This window comes from Zea mays, chromosome 5, assembly GCF_902167145.1.
Source record: "Zea mays cultivar B73 chromosome 5, Zm-B73-REFERENCE-NAM-5.0, whole genome shotgun sequence".
NCBI lineage: Eukaryota > Viridiplantae > Streptophyta > Magnoliopsida > Poales > Poaceae > Zea > Zea mays.
In genome coordinates this window covers 7,019,112-7,036,636 of record NC_050100.1, presented here as the reverse complement: position 1 = coordinate 7,036,636, position 17,525 = coordinate 7,019,112, and the positions used below count along the sequence as shown (strand labels likewise).

Below are 17,525 nucleotides of genomic sequence, written 5' to 3'. Positions count from 1 at the left end.
CGTGATTCACCGTCTTTTAAGGTATTGCTCCTAGGCGGCTAGGAACAATGGTCGTGGATTGGTGCGTGAATCCATTTACAACTTAAGTAACCAATTCTCCAGTTTGTCTAGCTCAAACGGAAATAGTTAGTTGATCAAGCTGAAGTAGAGTGGATAGCAATAAGCTCAGTAGTTGTACCGACTTATAAGCAGTGAAATTTGAATCTGTGAACAGTACTGCAGCATGCATTCTTTTCATGTTGTGTCTCTTTCAGCCAAAAAAGAACTTAACTTTGGATTGATTTTTTTTTAAAAAAAAGAAGGAAGATACTACCAGCAGCTGTTATTTATCCTTCGCCCAGTTCCAAGCCAAGTAGTCAAGAACGTAAAATAAGGGAACCCGTGATCTGTTGGGCCATACACGCACAAAACGAGACAAGCCTGGGTTGGCGAAAATCAAATAAAGGTAGGCCACCCAGTGCGACCCTGCACAGAGGCAGACAATTCCGTAGTCTTGTTATTTCGATCGTGATGTCAACGTTATGATTAGTTGTAGGTTATGGTTGTGCTCCTGATGAACTGATGATAATTATCAATGCAGAGTGTCCTATGAGAGAGATACAAAGATTGTGAATGCTGCATCATTCACTGTCGAACGCGAGGATCACACTGTAGGCAATATCCTCCGCATGTAAGTACAATTTAATTTCTTTTCTTTAACGCTTCCCATCTTATGGTTTGTTTGGTTGACATGATACAGGCAGTTGCACAGAGACCCAAATGTTCTCTTTGCCGGGTATAAGCTCCCTCACCCACTCCAGTACAAGATCATTGTTAGGGTATGATTCAAGTTCCATTTGTGTTTTCCCTTTTTGTACTGATTCATTGAGCTAGTTCCCCAGTTAATTAGTTATTTATTTGTGTACGACAGATCCACACAACGAGCCAGTCCTCCCCGACGCAGGCCTACACCCAGGCTATCAATGGTCTAGACAAAGAGCTTGAGTACCTTAAGCAAGCTTTTGAGGTTAGAGGTCTTTTTGATATTTACTCTAATTGCTAGTTACAATTTTCAGCAAATGCACCTTTATGCCATGGACCAGTGAGAACAAAATGAGGAGGAATAGTTTAACTTGTTTTTCTTCCATTTTTATTTAACTGCGACTGTAATGTTGGCCATGCAATTGAATTTTACATGTGTTGATTGCATCAATCAAGAATTAGATTTTATACATAATCACATACCTCAAATTTGTGCTAATTGTATCAAATTAAGGAGTTGGCTCTATACATGACTTCATACCTTGAATTTGTGACTATATTCCTACCTCATTTTGTCCATTTGACAATGCTGCTACAGACACCAACAGACCATCATTGAACCTTTTCTACTTTATGATACAAAGATGTGAACTATGGACTACTTGATGAACTACTAGATGTTCAACACAGGAATGCCTTTGGCAAAATTTGCATATTCACTCTCCCGTCAAACTGATACCCTTAAGTTCGTTTGAATCTCTTTTTATTTCCAAGAAGTATCTCGCTACTTTAGTCCTACTAGGAAAAGTTCTTTGGGATCTCTCTTTGTAAATGTTAGTTTCGACTCTTGTTTTTTTTCAGGTTGCATGGCATTTCTTTGTGCAATTTTGTATCGCTAAACAACGAAAAGTTTTAGTTAGCATTAACCAGTGGTACATAGCAAGGCAGACTGTGTGGTTCTGTGGGTGTAATGTATTTAAGAATGTTTTGTATAAAGTATTGTTTCTGTAGGAAAAAGTGCTTGATTTGACATGAATGTGGCAGTAATTTTGACAGATTTGTTGGGAGGGGAAGTGTCTGCTTTTTTCTTGTTAATACAAAGAAAACAGCTCTTCTGCGTTTTCAAGAAAAAAAAAGTATCGGCTTTGTTTGCTAGTACAGACATGTTCAAAGGATAGCTCTTTTATTCTTGCTTAAAAAAAGATGTTTGAACTCTGAAGTAGCAAGCACCAAAGGCCTGGGCATGTTAATTTTTTCTGTTCATGATGCATTTGCCACAGAATCAGTGTTGTTAAGTGCCAATCTTACCTTCTTTTTTGAATGCAACCAACCTTAGATTCTAAAACAAAGCACTTAAGCAACGTCTCACAAAAATCTAAATGGTAAATTGATGTTTTCCACTTTCCGGTACGTCCACGTGTTCCTATGCTATTTGCATGCTAGTTGTCAAGTTATTCTTTGGTACACTAGAAAAAAATCTTCTTAAATTTCATTCAGGAAATTTTGGTATTACTCCCTCCGTCCCCTTTTGATAATCATACCAGGGAAAAAAATCTGTACCAAGTGATCATCATTTTGTCATGGACGGAGCCTTATCAGCGTAAATGTGGCATTGGCCACTTGGGTTCCAGCTCCAATGCAAGTTCCCTTACTGATTTACGTTAGTGTTCTTCTATTGTTCCAGTGGTTCTCCATGCAAGAGGGCTGTGCTGTACAGGGGAAAGAAATGATTTCTGGCGTGAAATTAATGTTTTGCACCTTCGGTAGCTGCAGATAAACATGAGTGATTAGCCAGCCTTGGTCTCTCTCAGTCTCAGTGTCCCTCTCCTATGTGCTGATCATAAAGGCAAGGAGGGAATAGTTTATTCTTTCTGGTTGCATGGCATGACATTCTGCCATAGTATAGTGCTACGTGAGGTAAATTTAGTTTGCACTGATTCATGATGGAGAACAAGTCGGTGTGAGTTTGTGCATTGTGCTTGAGGGGGGGTGCTTTATTTTAAAAAAACTCGTGTGTTGAGAGTAATTAATTTGGACGTCGAATAATTCATGGTATTTGGCTGTAGCTTGACATGAAATATTTGGGAAAATTACAGAGTATTGTTATTTATTTTCGGTGAACCTTACCCTACCCCCACCCCCAGTATAGATAGATGCTTGAAATGTCTCCAGTATCCTAGGCGTGCACATTTGCCTATTGGTGTTGTACCATCTGACAGTAACATGATTACATTTGAAACACTACGGAGAGTAGACCATAGAGTGGTGTCTCGATTTATTAGTTCTAATTTTCTGCATCTTCAGCTAAGTGACAACAGCCTTTGTACCCTGGAACATAATATAAAAATCTGAATGACGTTCAAATTGAATATGCATTAACAGAGTGGTGATTGTCCTGTTAGTTAGGTCATTTGCTAGTTGTTACTAGGGGATAACTAGACTAGATCTCTGTACCATATCTTGCTGATTACCTGGCATCGCCGGAGTTTTGCCTTTTAATTGTTTGCCTTTAGTTGTTTACTTTGGGTCAGGTGTTCTTCTCCCTAGAAATTACTGTATTGGACCATCCTCCAATTCATATTCATTTTCGACCCTGAACGTCCATCTCTTGATGACATGTACGGCATGCATGGTACTTATGAGTGACATTCTGAGCGTTTTGTTTTCAGGATGAGAAGAACAGGTACGAGGACAGGATGAAGCAGGGGTTCTAGATGAATGGAATGGTGTGGGAGATAAACTTCCCGTGTTAGTTTTATCCTAGGCGAGTCAACAATGAATTGAACGCCCAAGGATTGTGAATGTCTGATCCCTGAACTGAGGTTGCTTGCTGTCCTTTTACTGTCATGCTTGTGTCAATATCGTATTATTGCAAACACACCAATGGAGTTTTACATTGACATCCTCAGATTGTCCGCAACTAGATAATTACATGCATGCCTGTCTTCAACATAAAATATATAACGGTCCATTTCGACCCTTTTGTCTGGGCTAAAATAGGTTCTACTCCATGAACTTAGCAATTTAGCTATGGGTCGTATGGATCTATTTATTTTGAAGGAATTAAAATTTACTTAATAAAGTATTCTATTTGGCTTGGAATTTGATATTCCGTCACTTTTCAAAGTTTAAATATAAGTCTATCCCAAATTTATGGGATAGATGATAGTAAATGATTTTGTATAGCAGCAGAATATGTTTCTACTCAGCAACTTATTAGACGCTCTTCGTGTCATTTCTCTGTAGTAAAAATGTAGCATATAAATATTTCTCATATATTGCTAATAATAATATATAAATATATTTCGCATAAAATTATATTAGCTTAGTTGATTTTTGCCTAAATTACTATTATTATTATAATAACTAGACGTGGCGATAAAATTTGATAAGTATTACATGCGTTCATGCTTAATAGATTAAAAAAATCACACCCTAGAAGATCTATAAATTTTTTGTCTTGCACTGTAGCTTACACTGTTTACAGGGTGGATGGAGACGAGTAAGCTGCTGTACTCAAGATACATTGTCTTGCACTGTAGGTCTGTAGCTTACGTTATTGTTGTTGTCTTGCGTTAGATGGATGTTGTTGCTCATCGCCGTACGCATTACCACATGGGTATTAGGTTGTGTCCAACAGTATGCATATCGACTCTCGCATAACGATGCACTATTCACGCTTTCAGTAGGTCACGGATGTCGTCGCTCAAAATGTGCGGTCGACCATGCGGATGCACATCTCCTCTGCGAGAGGATGCACATCTGAATGCGCATGTGTATTCGCCATGCAAGGGCCTGTGCGTCCTTCCTCCTGTGACGGATACAAAAACTACGAAAGATGGGAAGTGTTAAAGAAAAGAAATTAAATTGTACTTACATGCGGAGGATATTTTCATGTTGTGTCTCTTTCAGCCAAAAAAGAACTTAACTTTGGATTGATTTTTTTTTTAAAAAAAGAAGGAAGATACTACCAGCAGCTGTTATTTATCCTTCGCCCAGTTCCAAGCCAAGTAGTCAAGAACGTAAAATAAGGGAACCCGTGATCTGTTGGGCCATACACGCACAAAACGAGACAAGCCTGGGTTGGCGAAAATCAAATAAAGGTAGGCCACCCAGTGCGACCCTGCACAGAGGCAGACAATTCCGTAGTCTTGTTATTTCGATCGTGATGTCAACGTTCGCACAAGCACCCCTTCACGAGCAGCTAAATTATGATAGGCGTGCAGAGACGAACTGTCCTTTATAGTTATCTGTTACCCCCATGGTTCGTAGCACAAAATTTCTCACGTCATCTGTCTTGTCTGGATCGTGATGTGCTTCGTGTCTCGTACGTCGCAGCCAGACAAAAGCGTCCGCGACCAGACAGATGATGACTGAGAAGTATGAACAGATCATTATGATTGCAGGCCTGTTCAGGGTTTGACTCTCTGATCCTGTCTGTGTCGTCGTATGGAACTCTTTGTTCAGGGTTTTTGCTCCCGCTGATTAGTGGGCCCTCCTTGTTAGACTGCCACGGGGCTAACAGTAACAGCTTGTCCTGCAGAAGGATCTTGCAGCATGGATACGGGTGATTATGGATCATGATACAAATGTTTTTTCACGATTTATTTAAATCCTTAATTGATCTTAGTTCAAAAATAAATAGAAGTAGAGCATGGATGTAATTAGGGATGGCAATGGATGTGATTTATCCGTGTACCCGCGGATAAAAAACCCGTTGGGCACGGTTTTGAGTACGAGTCTGTACCTATAGATACGGATATGGATAGCACTTGATATCCGTGGATATTTTTTAAACGGGTATAAAAAATTAATATCCATACCCAATTATCCAAATATCCGTTAAACCTATAGGCCCACGAGCCACAGCCCACGACCACGAGGCCACAGCCCAAAAGCCTTCTCCAGGCTGCCAGCGAAATCCTCGCTCCGCCTCCATCTTTCATTCTCTCCTCTGTCCTCCCACCCGGCCACTCTACCACCGCCGCCGCCCAACTCCATGCTCCATCTCTCCTCTGTCCTCTCCCAGACTCCCGCGCTCCCGCCGCAGTCCAGCTCCGGCACTCCGGCTCCTACCCAAGTCGCGCGGTACTCCAAGCTGCTACGCACATCGCGCGGCTACGGACATCGCGGCTAGCCGGCTACGCACATCACGTATTCGCGTCTGCAGCCTGCCGCCGGCGCCCTGTGCCCATCGGGTGTCCCTGCGAGCTACGACTGCGACGACGACGCGGCCACTCCTGACTCCCCTCAGTCCCTGCGCGCCCGCCACCTCCCCTCAGTCCCTGTGAGCTATTAGGTTATTTGTAGTCGGTTCTGATCTAATTGCAAGTGCATCTAGTAACTTGGATTTTTTCGCAAAAAAAATATCGGGTGTTCACGCCCGGCCCCTGCGCTTGCAGCTACTGAAGAGACAGGAGCAAATAGTTAACAGGAGATGAATGCCCCTGACCGTTATGAGCGTTTCGTCGTGCCAGAGGGCACCAAGAAGTGAGCCATTCACCATACTTGCCCTACTGTCTACCTGCATGCAATCGTTGACTCAATTGATTTTCGTTGTTCATGACTCTGGGAAGTGAGACGTATGTTTCAAGCAACGCCTACAATTCTCTTGTTGATATTAAAAACAGTTCTGCGAGTTATGTTAAGTGAATCTTTTGGCATTAAGCTATGGAACTGTGACACTTCTCTTGTTTCTGATCATTTCACGCTTGTGCAATCCTTTTAATTTTATGGACCCACCTGAGGCCTTCTATCGCACTTGCTCATTTTGTGATTAGTTGTAGGTTATGGTTGTGCTCCTGATGAACTGATGATAATTATCAATGCAGAGTGTCCTATGAGAGGGATACAAAGATTGTGAATGCTGCATCATTCACTGTCGAACGCGAGGATCACACTGTAGGCAATATCCTCCGCATGTAAGTACAATTTAATTTCTTTTCTTTAACGCTTCCCATCTTATGGTTTGTTTGGTTGACATGATACAGGCAGTTGCACAGAGACCCAAATGTTCTCTTTGCCGGGTATAAGCTCCCTCACCCACTCCAGTACAAGATCATTGTTAGGGTATGATTCAAGTAATCAAGTTCCATTTGTGTTTTCCCTTTTTTATACTGATTCATTGAGCTAGTTCTCCAGTTAATTAGTTATTTATTTGTGTACGACAGATCCACACAACGAGCCAGTCCTCCCCGACGCAGGCCTACACCCAGGCTATCAATGATCTAGACAAAGAGCTTGAGTACCTTAAGCAAGCTTTTGAGGTTAGAGGTATTTCTGATATTTACTCTAATTGCTAGTTACAATTTTCAGCAAATGCACCTTTATGCCATGGACCAGTGAGAACAAAACGAGGAGGAATAGTTTAACTTGTTTTTCTTCCATTTTTATTTAACTGCGACTGTAATGTTGGCCATGCAATTGAATTTTACATGTGTTGATTGCATCAATCAAGAATTAGATTTTATACATAATCACATACCTCAAATTTGTGCTAATTGTATCAAATTAAGGAGTTGGCTCTATACATGACTTCATACCTTGAATTTATGACTATATTCCTACCTCATTTTGTCCATTTGACAATGCTGCTACAGACACCAACAGACCATCATTGAACCTTTTCTACTTTATGATATAAAGATGTGAACTATGGACTACTTGATGAACTACTAGATGTTCAACACAGGAATGCCTTTGGCAAAATTTGCATATTCACTCTCCCGTCAAACTGATACCCTTAAGTTCATTTGAATCTCTTTTATTTCCAAGAAGTATCTCGCTACTTTAGTCCTACTAGGAAAAGTTCTTTGGGATCTCTCTTTGTAAATGTTAGTTTCGACTCTTGTTTCTTTTCAGGTTGCATGGCATTTCTTTGTGCAATTTTGTATCGCTAAACAACGAAAAGTTTTAGTTAGCATTAACCAGTGGTACATAGCAAGGCAGACTGTGTGGTTCTGTGGGTGTAATGTATTTAAGAATGTTTTGTATAAAGTATTGTTTCTGTAGGAAAAAGTGCTTGATTTGACATGAATGTGGCAGTAATTTTGACAGATTTGTTGGGAGGGGAAGTGTCTGCTTTTTTCTTGTTAATACAAAGAAAACAGCTCTTCTGCGTTTTCAAGAAAAAAAGTATCGGCTTTGTTTGCTAGTACAGACATGTTCAAAGGATAGTTCTTTTATTCTTGCTTAAAAAAAGATGTTTGAACTCTGAAGTAGCAAGCACCAAAGGCCTGGGCATGTTAATTTTTTCTGTTCATGATGCATTTGCCACAGAATCAGTGTTGTTAAATGCCAATCTTACCTTCTTTTTTGAATGCAACCAACCTTAGATTCTAAAACAAAGCACTTAAGCAACGTCTCACAAAAATCTAAATGGTAAATTGATGTTTTCCACTTTCCGGTACGTCCACGTGTTCCTATGCTATTTGCATGCTAGTTGTCAAGTTATTCTTTGGTACACTAGAAAAAAAATCTTCTTAAATTTCATTCAGGAAATTTTGGTATTACTCCCTCCGTCCCCTTTTGATAATCATACCAGGGGAAAAAAAATCTGTACCAAGTGATCATCATTTTGTCATGGACGGAGCCTTATCAGCGTAAATGTGGCATTGGCCACTTGGGTTCCAGCTCCAATGCAAGTTCCCTTACTGATTTACGTTAGTGTTCTTCTATTGTTCCAGTGGTTCTCCATGCAAGAGGGCTGTGCTGTACAGGGGAAAGAAATGATTTCTGGCGTGAAATTAATGTTTTGCACCTTCGGTAGCTGCAGATAAACATGAGTGATTAGCCAGCCTTGGTCTCTCTCAGTCTCAGTGTCCCTCTCCTATGTGCTGATCATAAAGGCAAGGAGGGAATAGTTTATTCTTCCTGGTTGCATGGCATGACATTCTGCCATAGTATAGTGCTACGTGAGGTAAATTTAGTTTGCACTGATTCATGATGGAGAACAAGTCGGTGTGAGTTTGTGCATTGTGCTTGAGGGGGGGTGCTTTATTTTAAAAAACTCGTGTGTTGAGAGTAATTAATTTGGACGTCGAATAATTCATGGTATTTGGCTGTAGCTTGACATGAAATATTTGGGAAAATTACAGAGTATTGTTATTTATTTTCGGTGAACCTTACCCTACCCCCACCCCCAGTATAGATAGATGCTTGAAATGTCTCCAGTATCCTAGGCGTGCACATTTGCCTATTGGTGTTGTACCATCTGACAGTAACATGATTACATTTGAAACACTACGGAGAGCAGACCATAGAGTGGTGTCTCGATTTATTAGTTCTAATTTTCTGCATCTTCAGCTAAGTGACAACAGCCTTTGTACCTTGGAACATAATATAAAAATCTGAATGACGTTCAAATTGAATATGCATTAACAGAGTGGTGATTGTCCTGTTAGTTAGGTCATTTGCTAGTTGTTACTAGGGGATAACTAGACTAGATCTCTGTACCATATCTTGCTGATTACCTGGCATCGCCGGAGTTTTGCCTTTTAATTGTTTGCCTTTAGTTGTTTACTTTGGGTCAGGTGTTCTTCTCCCTAGAAATTACTGTATTGGACCATCCTCCAATTCATATTCATTTTCGACTCTGAACGTCCATCTCTTGATGACATGTACGGCATGCATGGTACTTATGAGTGACATTCTGAGCGTTTTGTTTTCAGGATGAGAAGAACAGGTACGAGGACAGGATGAAGCAGGGGTTCTAGATGAATGGAATGTTGTGGGAGATAAACTTCCCGTGTTAGTTTTATCCTAGGCGAGTCAACAATGAAAGGAACGCCCAAGATTGTGAATGTCTGATCCCTGAACTGAGGTTGCTTGCTGTCGTTTTACTGTCATGCTTGTGTCAATATCGTATTATTGCAAACACACCAATGGAGTTTTACATTGACATCCTCAGATTGTCCGCAACTAGATAATTACATGCATGCCTGTCTTCAACATAAAATATATAACGGTCCATTTCGGGCTGAAATAGGTTCTACTCCATGAACTTAGCAATTTAGCTATGGGTCCTATGGATCTATTTATTTTGAAGGAATTAAAATTTACTTAATAAAGTATTCTATTTGGCTTGGAATTTGATATTCCGTCACTTTTCAAAGTTTAAATATAAGTCTATCTCAAATTTATGGGATAGTTGATAGTAAATGATTTTGTATAGCAGCAGAATCGACTACAAATAACCTAATAGCTAAAATTATGATAGGCGTGCAGAGACGAACGCCTACCTACTGTCCTTTATACTGTAGTTACCTACTGTCCTTTATACTGTAGTTCCCCATGGTTCGTAGCACAAAATTTCTCACGTCATCTGTCTTGTCTGGATCGTGATGTGCTTCGATGTCTCGTACGTCGCAGCCAGACAAAAGCGTCCGCGACCAGACAGATGATGACTGAGAAGTATGAACAGATCATTATGATTGCAGGCCTGTTCAGGGTTTGACTCTCTGATCCTGTCTGTGTCGTCGTATGGAACTCTTTGTTCAGGGTTTTTCTCCGGCTTATTAGTGGGGCCCTCCTTGTTAGACTGCCACAGGGGCTAACAGTAACAGCTCATCGTGCAGAAGCATCGGGTGATTATGGATCATGATGCAAATATTTCTTCACGATTTATTTAAATCTTTAATTGTTCTTAGTTAAAAAATAAATATAAATAGAGTCTAATCATAATTTGATTCGATCCTTAAAATACCACCCCTACATACCTGGATGCGAGCAAAGTAATATACATAAATTTCATTCAGGAAATTTTGGTATGCACAATCATGTCCTAAACGACTATCTTTACTGCACTGGAGGGAGTATACCACTAGAAAATCGAAGAGTGGGCCTCTGAACTGAACTGGTGCTCGTCGTCTCGTCTATCCAGCACCATCACTTGAAGCGCTCTAGACCGTAGGGTAGGCTAATCAGCATTAGGAAACGAGGCCGTCTGTTCCATGTTTGGATTTTGCGACCTCTTCCGAGACAAGAGTCCGTATGCGCCGCATTTCCGTTCCACGAGATTGAGGAACCATCGGGATTTGGAGCCTGCCGTGCCCCCTAGTTAGGCAGTCGCGAAATACTACAGCAACTAGACTGGACATCGCGGTCGTTGGTCTGTCGCGTTCGCGTAGGCGGCTATGCGGGGACAATGCTACGGTTAAGCGACCGACCTTGACCCAGGCGTATTATCTGTGGACTGCACCTAATTGCCTCGTCTACGCACGCACCAGGCAACAGCACAAACTTGCGAAATGTCAAGTCACGGCGGCTACATGAGCTGGTGTAGTTAATTTTATAATTAGATTATATTTATTATTAAAACACTAGGTATGTGCCCGTGCGTTGCCACGGGAGTTAAAAATTAGTATAAAGCATAGGTACAAAATGATAAACATCATTTCGATATACAAAATCCATGTGGCAAAATATCATCGTAACACTAATAAATATGTAATATTATTATAAATACGCCACACGAGCACATAGAAACCACCACAGTACATATCGAAGGGGAGGTAAGGTCCGGTGAGCGTCGCACGTGCCGTCGGCCCCATCCACCGTGAGGTGCTCATTTACTAAACCTGTGACTTATGTTCCATGCCTAGTATTGAAAGTCAGTTTATGAGAACCATGCCGAGTTTCAGTTTCAATTTATGTCCCAAGTTCACAAGTTTCGGTCCCCAGTTTCTCCCAAGTTTTTGTCCCAAGCGGCCAAGCTCACAAGTTTTTGTGCCGAGATTGTGTCCCAAGTTTCAATTTGAGTTTGCAAGTGCACAGCTTCAATTTTGAGATCACAAGTTCACATGTTTAGTTCACATGTGATAGGTAGTTCACAGTTTAAATTGATAGGTAGTTCACATTTTCAGTTTCAGTTGACAGGCTAAAACCAGATTGAAACATACATTTGTTCACTCTTTCAGTTCACAACCAGTTTGAAACAAACATCTAGTTCACAGTTTAGTTCTTTCCATAATATGTTTCACAGCTTGAGGAGAGCATTGCTGCAATTGAATCATGTGGAAAAAAAGAGAAAGGAATAGAGGAAGCAACTTCTCTTCCAAGATTTAATGGTTCTGCACAGGATGCTCTGCAATTGCTCGACTCACTGCAGTTCCAGCTTAATCTTCTAGCTCAGCGGCTACCCACTTTTCATGAAGTGCAGTCTGGACAAGCAAACTTAGGGTCATGAGATGAACAATACAAGAAGTAAGATAGTGTCATAGTTTTTTATTTTGTTGTCCTTCTTTTAGCCTACTTTCTTTTTGCAAAAAAATGATTGTGTTTACAGGTTGTGTGCTAGCATGAGAAATGCTAACTTACAACTTACAAGCAATTCGAAAACAGCAGTACCAAGTCAGAAAAGGCTTCTACAACAAAAGGTAATCTGAAACCTTTGAGACTAAAGTTTCTTAATATTCAAGCATGGGTATGGTCATCGCCCCACAAAAGACATAGAAGCCATTGCAAAACAGGTGAAGACGCCCATAATAGTTCTGACTAATAGTGAAGCCATTATATGTACTTTAATATGAAAATCGGAAAAAATGAAGTACCAATAGCACTGGAAAAGTAAACCCTAGTGAAACATGAATATGTACACAGTGTGACCTAGCAGACTACACATAAATCTGAAAAAGACCTTTTAAGTTGAATTTATCTCACACTCTAGAGGTACTCAAAAGAGAAAAGTTATTAAAGTTAAAAGAACTTTTTACATGGAATTTATTTGAAAGTCTAGAGTTAAGACGGAATGACCTAAAACCAAGGAAAATACAATCATATTGGAGGCAAAAATAAAAAAATAAAAATACACCAAAAGCAAAGTATAGAATATAATCACTTTTGAAATATGTGTACCTTGAATTCCACACCTATTAGCTTCAGACAAAGTTGTCGATGAGGCTGCGCTCACCGGCGATGTCTAAGACTTTCAAAATCTCCGCAACCCGGATCACGATGTGGAAGGAACAAATACACGTAAACAGCTAGCAATAAAATCAAGAAACGCGAAGCAATCAGTAAAATTTACATGTATGAAATCCAAATTTCCGGCAAACTCATTTTTGTAATTAAAAGCTAAACCCCGAAGTCTGGTTTATGCTATAGGGCAACAAACACTACATGCCTTTTACAGTGAAATAACAGTTATGAAACAACATAGGCATGCATTGATGGTTCGTCCAATAGATGGGATATCTTTAAACTGGATATCCAAACCAGGATATAAGCATTACACTCAAAAGAACCAAAATAATAAAACAAAGGCACGTTATAAATAAACACCAGAATATGAGCAGAGAAACACCTTAGTTTGTTTGAACAAAGTCTCTTCCACCTGTGAAGACAACAGAGAACAAAAGATGCAATTCAGTGAACAGCTAGATATTGCAATGCAAGAATAATAACTATTGTGCTCATGTATTCACTAATGCAAAATTAAACTGACATGGCAAATGTCTCCATTAATCACATACTACTGTTTGGCTAATCGTAATGTGCAACTATTATTTTGCATTTCATATCCTACATGCGTCTGAAAATAAAGCTTAAGTAGCAGGAAGAGAGATTATATTCAGTTGATTGAGGATAAGCTCTGAAACATAAAACAAAGTTTAGATATGTATTTAACAACTCTCTTTCATGTACCTTGTGTTCATGTATTCAGTAATGCAAAATTAAACTGACATGCCAAACGTCTCCATTAATCACATACTACTGTCTGGCTAGTCGTAATGTGCAACTATTATTTTGCATTTCATATCCTACTTGCGTCTGAAAATAAAGATTAAGTAGCAGGAAGAGAGATTATATCCATTTGATTGAGGATAAGCTCTGAAACATAAAATAAAGTTTAGATATGTGATTTAACAACTCTCTTTCATGTACCAAATTTGGCTCCATTTTCACCAGAAATTACAGTGCAAAATACATAACAAAATGAATTGTACTCTATGAATTAGTATTGAATGACGATGTCAGGTCCAGCAAAAAAGATTATTAATTAAACTCATATTATGCCTGCATGATACTGGGAATATAGTACTTATAGTATGGGTACAAGAGTATTAGACCTGATGATGAAGTGATATCGTCAACTGATTACAGTTGAGAAACTTTGTGTCATCTGATTTCTGGTCATTGGCATAGGTTATGTTTATATCCCACAGAGGCAGAGAAGCAAGTCTCATGGTATGTTCTATGTCCAGGTAGCATAACCTTCAGACGGGTCCTTTATTTGCGATCTGAATTTGGTTTCAGACTTTCAGTGAGTGGTAGCTTTTCTTTGTTTCTAGCGGATGGCAAAAACCATGGAAGGACGAGATTTCTTAAGCGTCGAGCCAAAGAAATTTAGTCAATGTATTTTCTTGCACATGGAATTGCTTATCTTTTATTGCAAATTATCTGTTCTGTTTAGATATGGGGCAAGACTTTTTCTTGCTTTGGTTCAGAGACGGTGGCATCTAGACCTCAAAGAAGCTTCTAAAAGTTCATAATCCTGACCACCGTCACCAGGAACTTGTATGTTTTCCTATGCATATACATGTATAGTTTCTTCCATTTGATTCTCAACATCCAGAGCACATTCTGATCTTGTCTATCTAGTCGGGAACAGAAGAACATCTTCCATATAATCTGAAAGGATGTTGTCAGCATTGACAGCACTCATAGAGCTGGGATCAGCTGTGCTGGCAGCAAGCTTATCACAATAGTGTGGACGTGCTTCATCTTCATGCTTATCAATTTGCTGCTTAGAAGGTTCTTCAGGACACAACCTGTGTCTACCACCCTGATTTTCAGGAATCTGACTAACTGCATGAATTTGAGAATTGAGCAGTGATGGCATTGCAAGGCCATCTTCAGGATTCCGAATACTCAAAGACTGCACCAAAGAAGAATTCTCTGCAATTAAACCATGGACTTGTGAAGAGAAAATCTCCCTTTTTCTACAAAGAATTGCACATCTTTCATTTGCCTCAAGTAAAGCTCTATGTGCTTTGCGATAAGCTCTAAGAGCTTCTCTTTCTTTAGCTTCACATTTTTGTCTATCCTCCTAAGCATCCTCCAATTCCTTGTCTTGTAATTCTTCCATCTCAAGTAGAGAGAACAATATTGTGTTCTGTGTCTCTACGCCTATCTGGCCACTGCTGTTCAAACATTTGTCATTCTGCGGGGAAAAAGGAGGGGAATTGACCTTACCATACTCATGATTCAAATTATCTGTGCTTTACTACTGTAATAAAAAATAATGTAACTAATACAGAAATTTGACACCGAAATCATGATTCTAGAAAAAGAAACTAAAATGAGTTCAACAATCAAAGCATGCACATGCTGAAATACGTGCTTCCAGAAGGAACCCTTCTCAGTTTAGTGTCAGGTATAATCAGTACAAATTTCTAGTGGCTCCAAATTACTACCATATGTGTCTCAACTGCACTCAAGCTCAAAAGTTCATTCCAGGGGCATTCTAGCAGGTTAGCAACAAAGCAGAAGTATTAACTGAGCATTGACTAATTAGATGTATTACTAATAAACAAGAAAAATAAGTAGAGCATCACAAAAGTGCAGAACTAACCTCCTTTCCAGGTTGCAATTGTGGTGTTCCGTCTAACACAGGTGAAGTACCAACAACCAGTACATGTTGCAATTGTTCTGTGTCTCTACGCCAATCTGGCCATCTCTGAAATGTGCTTCCATGCAGATGAAGTCGACACCAATGAGGATTGGGGCGAGACTGCGTGCAGCACGGTGCGTGAAGGGCGGGTTGCTCGAATTGCGTTGGAGTTGCTCGGATTGACGGAGTGTGAGGGCTGAAGTTGCTCGAATTGCGCCAGAGTTTGGTGGAGCGTGAGGGACCGCGTGAGCAAACCAGACACCGCGGCGATCTAGTCGAGCTCCTGGAAGTCGCCCCTGCCAGCGTCAGCCTGGTCGCAGGATCTGGAGATCATGAGGAGCGACCAGGCGTTGGTGGTGGCGTGGGAGAGGCCCGCGAGCCTGTGGACGCATCCTGGGCCGGAGACGGTGATGAGGGCGCCCGGGGAGCTTGTTAGGAAGTCGTAGGCAGAGGTGGCGTACCCCGCGGATTGCTCATTGCGGAAGGCGAGGAAGCAGACCCCGGCCACGGCGGCACGGGACACGAGGGAGGTGACGGTAATGCCCACCACCCCAAACATTTGTCGCGTGCCTAGGGCACATGGAGAGCTTGTTGTGGACGAAGAGCAAGAGTGCTTGCTTGAACACGCATGCTCCTGACCACAGTACAAATCCCCACCGTCGGGGCACCCTCGGCCCCTGCGAACTGTGGCGACGCGGTGGAGGTGGATCCTGAGGACCATACCATGGATGCTGCGGCGATTCCATCGAGGCACGAGGGAGGGGCGCGGGAATGGGGGATCTGTGCGTTCTTGGGCGCGCAATGGAGGAGATTGAGGTGGGGCGCGAGGGAGGGGGCGCCGGCGTGGATAGGTGGGGGAGGGCGAGGGCAGCGCCATGGATGCCGCGGCGAGATTAGCGGTGGGGGAACGAAGACGGGCCTCGCGCGGCGCGTGCGCGGCGTGGTGATTAGCGGGGAGGAGGGCGGAGCCGTGGTGAGGTGTGGACGCCCTCCTTACCGTCTTAAGGAGTTGTAAAGATTTGATATAACAAAGACTAAATTTTAATTTAGTAGAACCAAACACAGTCGGCTACATGAGCTATGGTGAATTCTATCGACATCAACGTTAGCACGATGGTTCGCCCAACTGAGCATGTCCTCGGTCCACAAAACTATGTATTTGAGAACCTCACATTTAGATTCATATTAGTTAACAGTTTGCTTGAACAAACTAAAACACGGTTGTTTGATCTATATATGCAAAATGGCACTGATTGTTTGATCTAAATGTTGCGAGATGCTCTCCAATAAAAATTACATGGTTGCCTCATGGTCTATGTAAGGAAACCTTGAATTTGATGCGTACAACTTCAGTTGCTCTGACCGTTTTTAGAGAATTCGTCTTTAGATGGGTTGAATATTGCTATATTACTTGTCTTTATGTAGTAATGTAGAAATCATGCCACAACACATTTTCCCACAACATAAAATATAAGAGGTCCATATTTGTTTGCTAAAATAATTTTGATAATCACAAGTCACCATCCTCTTTCAATAGGCTTAGGATCTCTTTTTTTCACCTTACAATGCAAAATTGTTATACGGAAGTCATGGTATACCGTCATATCATGTATTATCAACTTAGGATTTGCCTATTTCAATTAATAGTGCCATTGAGCCAATTTTAGTTGTTCGAAATGACAGATTTCGATGTTTGTTATGATTGCTGAGTTGATTATTTATAGCATCACTAAATAATGACCTGTGTACAAATGTCCTCCGTTGCAACGCACGGGTATATATCTAGTTAGACAATGACGAACTCGATGCCCACTGGTGGGGTTCCGCCCGTCCGAGAAGTGTGTAGACCTCCCGGTAGGTAGCCGTAGCAACACAGAAGAAAGGGAAACGACAAGTCCTACGCAGGCATGTGTCCGCTGCAGGTGTCGCGTTCGCGTAGGCGGCTATGCGGGGACAATGCTACGGTTAAGCGACCGACCTCGACCCAGGCGTATTATCTGTGGACTGCACCTAATTGCCTCGTCTACGCACGCACCAGGCAACAACACAAACTTGCGAAATGTCAAGTCACGGCGGCTACATGAGCTGGTGTAGTTAATTTTATAATTAGATTATATTTATTATTAAAACATTCGATATAACAAAGACTAAATTTTAATTTAGTAGAACCAAA

General features: G+C 41.0%; 2 protein-coding genes and 1 pseudogene across 3 annotated transcripts; 2 read left to right on the top strand and 1 right to left on the bottom strand.

The window, feature by feature from the left end:
• Window positions 1-557: 557 nt before the first annotated feature.
• Window positions 558-3,635, top strand: LOC103627422 (DNA-directed RNA polymerases II, IV and V subunit 11; the record flags this gene model as incomplete). Its single annotated transcript, XM_020537698.2, has 4 exons — window positions 558-670; window positions 740-818; window positions 911-1,006; window positions 3,411-3,635. Coding segments are annotated over 4 exons (333 nt in total), but the record flags the coding sequence as incomplete, so codon positions are not given.
• A 2,408-nt stretch (window positions 3,636-6,043) lies between these two features.
• Window positions 6,044-9,638, top strand: LOC103627418 (DNA-directed RNA polymerases II, IV and V subunit 11). The gene is made up of 5 exons (XM_020537602.2): window positions 6,044-6,231; window positions 6,573-6,662; window positions 6,732-6,810; window positions 6,912-7,007; window positions 9,411-9,638. Exons 1-5 carry the CDS (start codon window positions 6,179-6,181, stop codon window positions 9,453-9,455), a joined length of 363 nt encoding a protein of 120 aa, XP_020393191.1. The 5' UTR covers window positions 6,044-6,178; the 3' UTR covers window positions 9,456-9,638.
• A 1,988-nt stretch (window positions 9,639-11,626) lies between these two features.
• On the bottom strand, window positions 11,627-16,314 carry LOC100383041 (LOC111591140-like pseudogene; annotated as a pseudogene). Its single transcript, NR_159459.1, has 5 exons — window positions 15,314-16,314; window positions 13,809-14,902; window positions 13,043-13,072; window positions 12,595-12,722; window positions 11,627-11,900 (listed from the first exon to the last, which is right to left on the bottom strand). The product of NR_159459.1 is annotated as a protein-like pseudogene (transcript).
• Window positions 16,315-17,525: the final 1,211 nt, after the last annotated feature.

Excerpts from the sequence above, each read along its gene's own strand:
- LOC103627418 (XM_020537602.2), top strand. The coding sequence starts at position 6,179 with ATGAATGCCCCTGACCGTTATGAGCGTTTCGTCGTGCCAGAGGGCACC. Across the intron at positions 6,663-6,731 it reads GTAGGCAATATCCTCCGCAT|GCAGTTGCACAGAGACCCAA; the intron begins GTAAGTACAATT and ends GACATGATACAG. Across the intron at positions 7,008-9,410 it reads ACCTTAAGCAAGCTTTTGAG|GATGAGAAGAACAGGTACGA; the intron begins GTTAGAGGTATT and ends TTTTGTTTTCAG.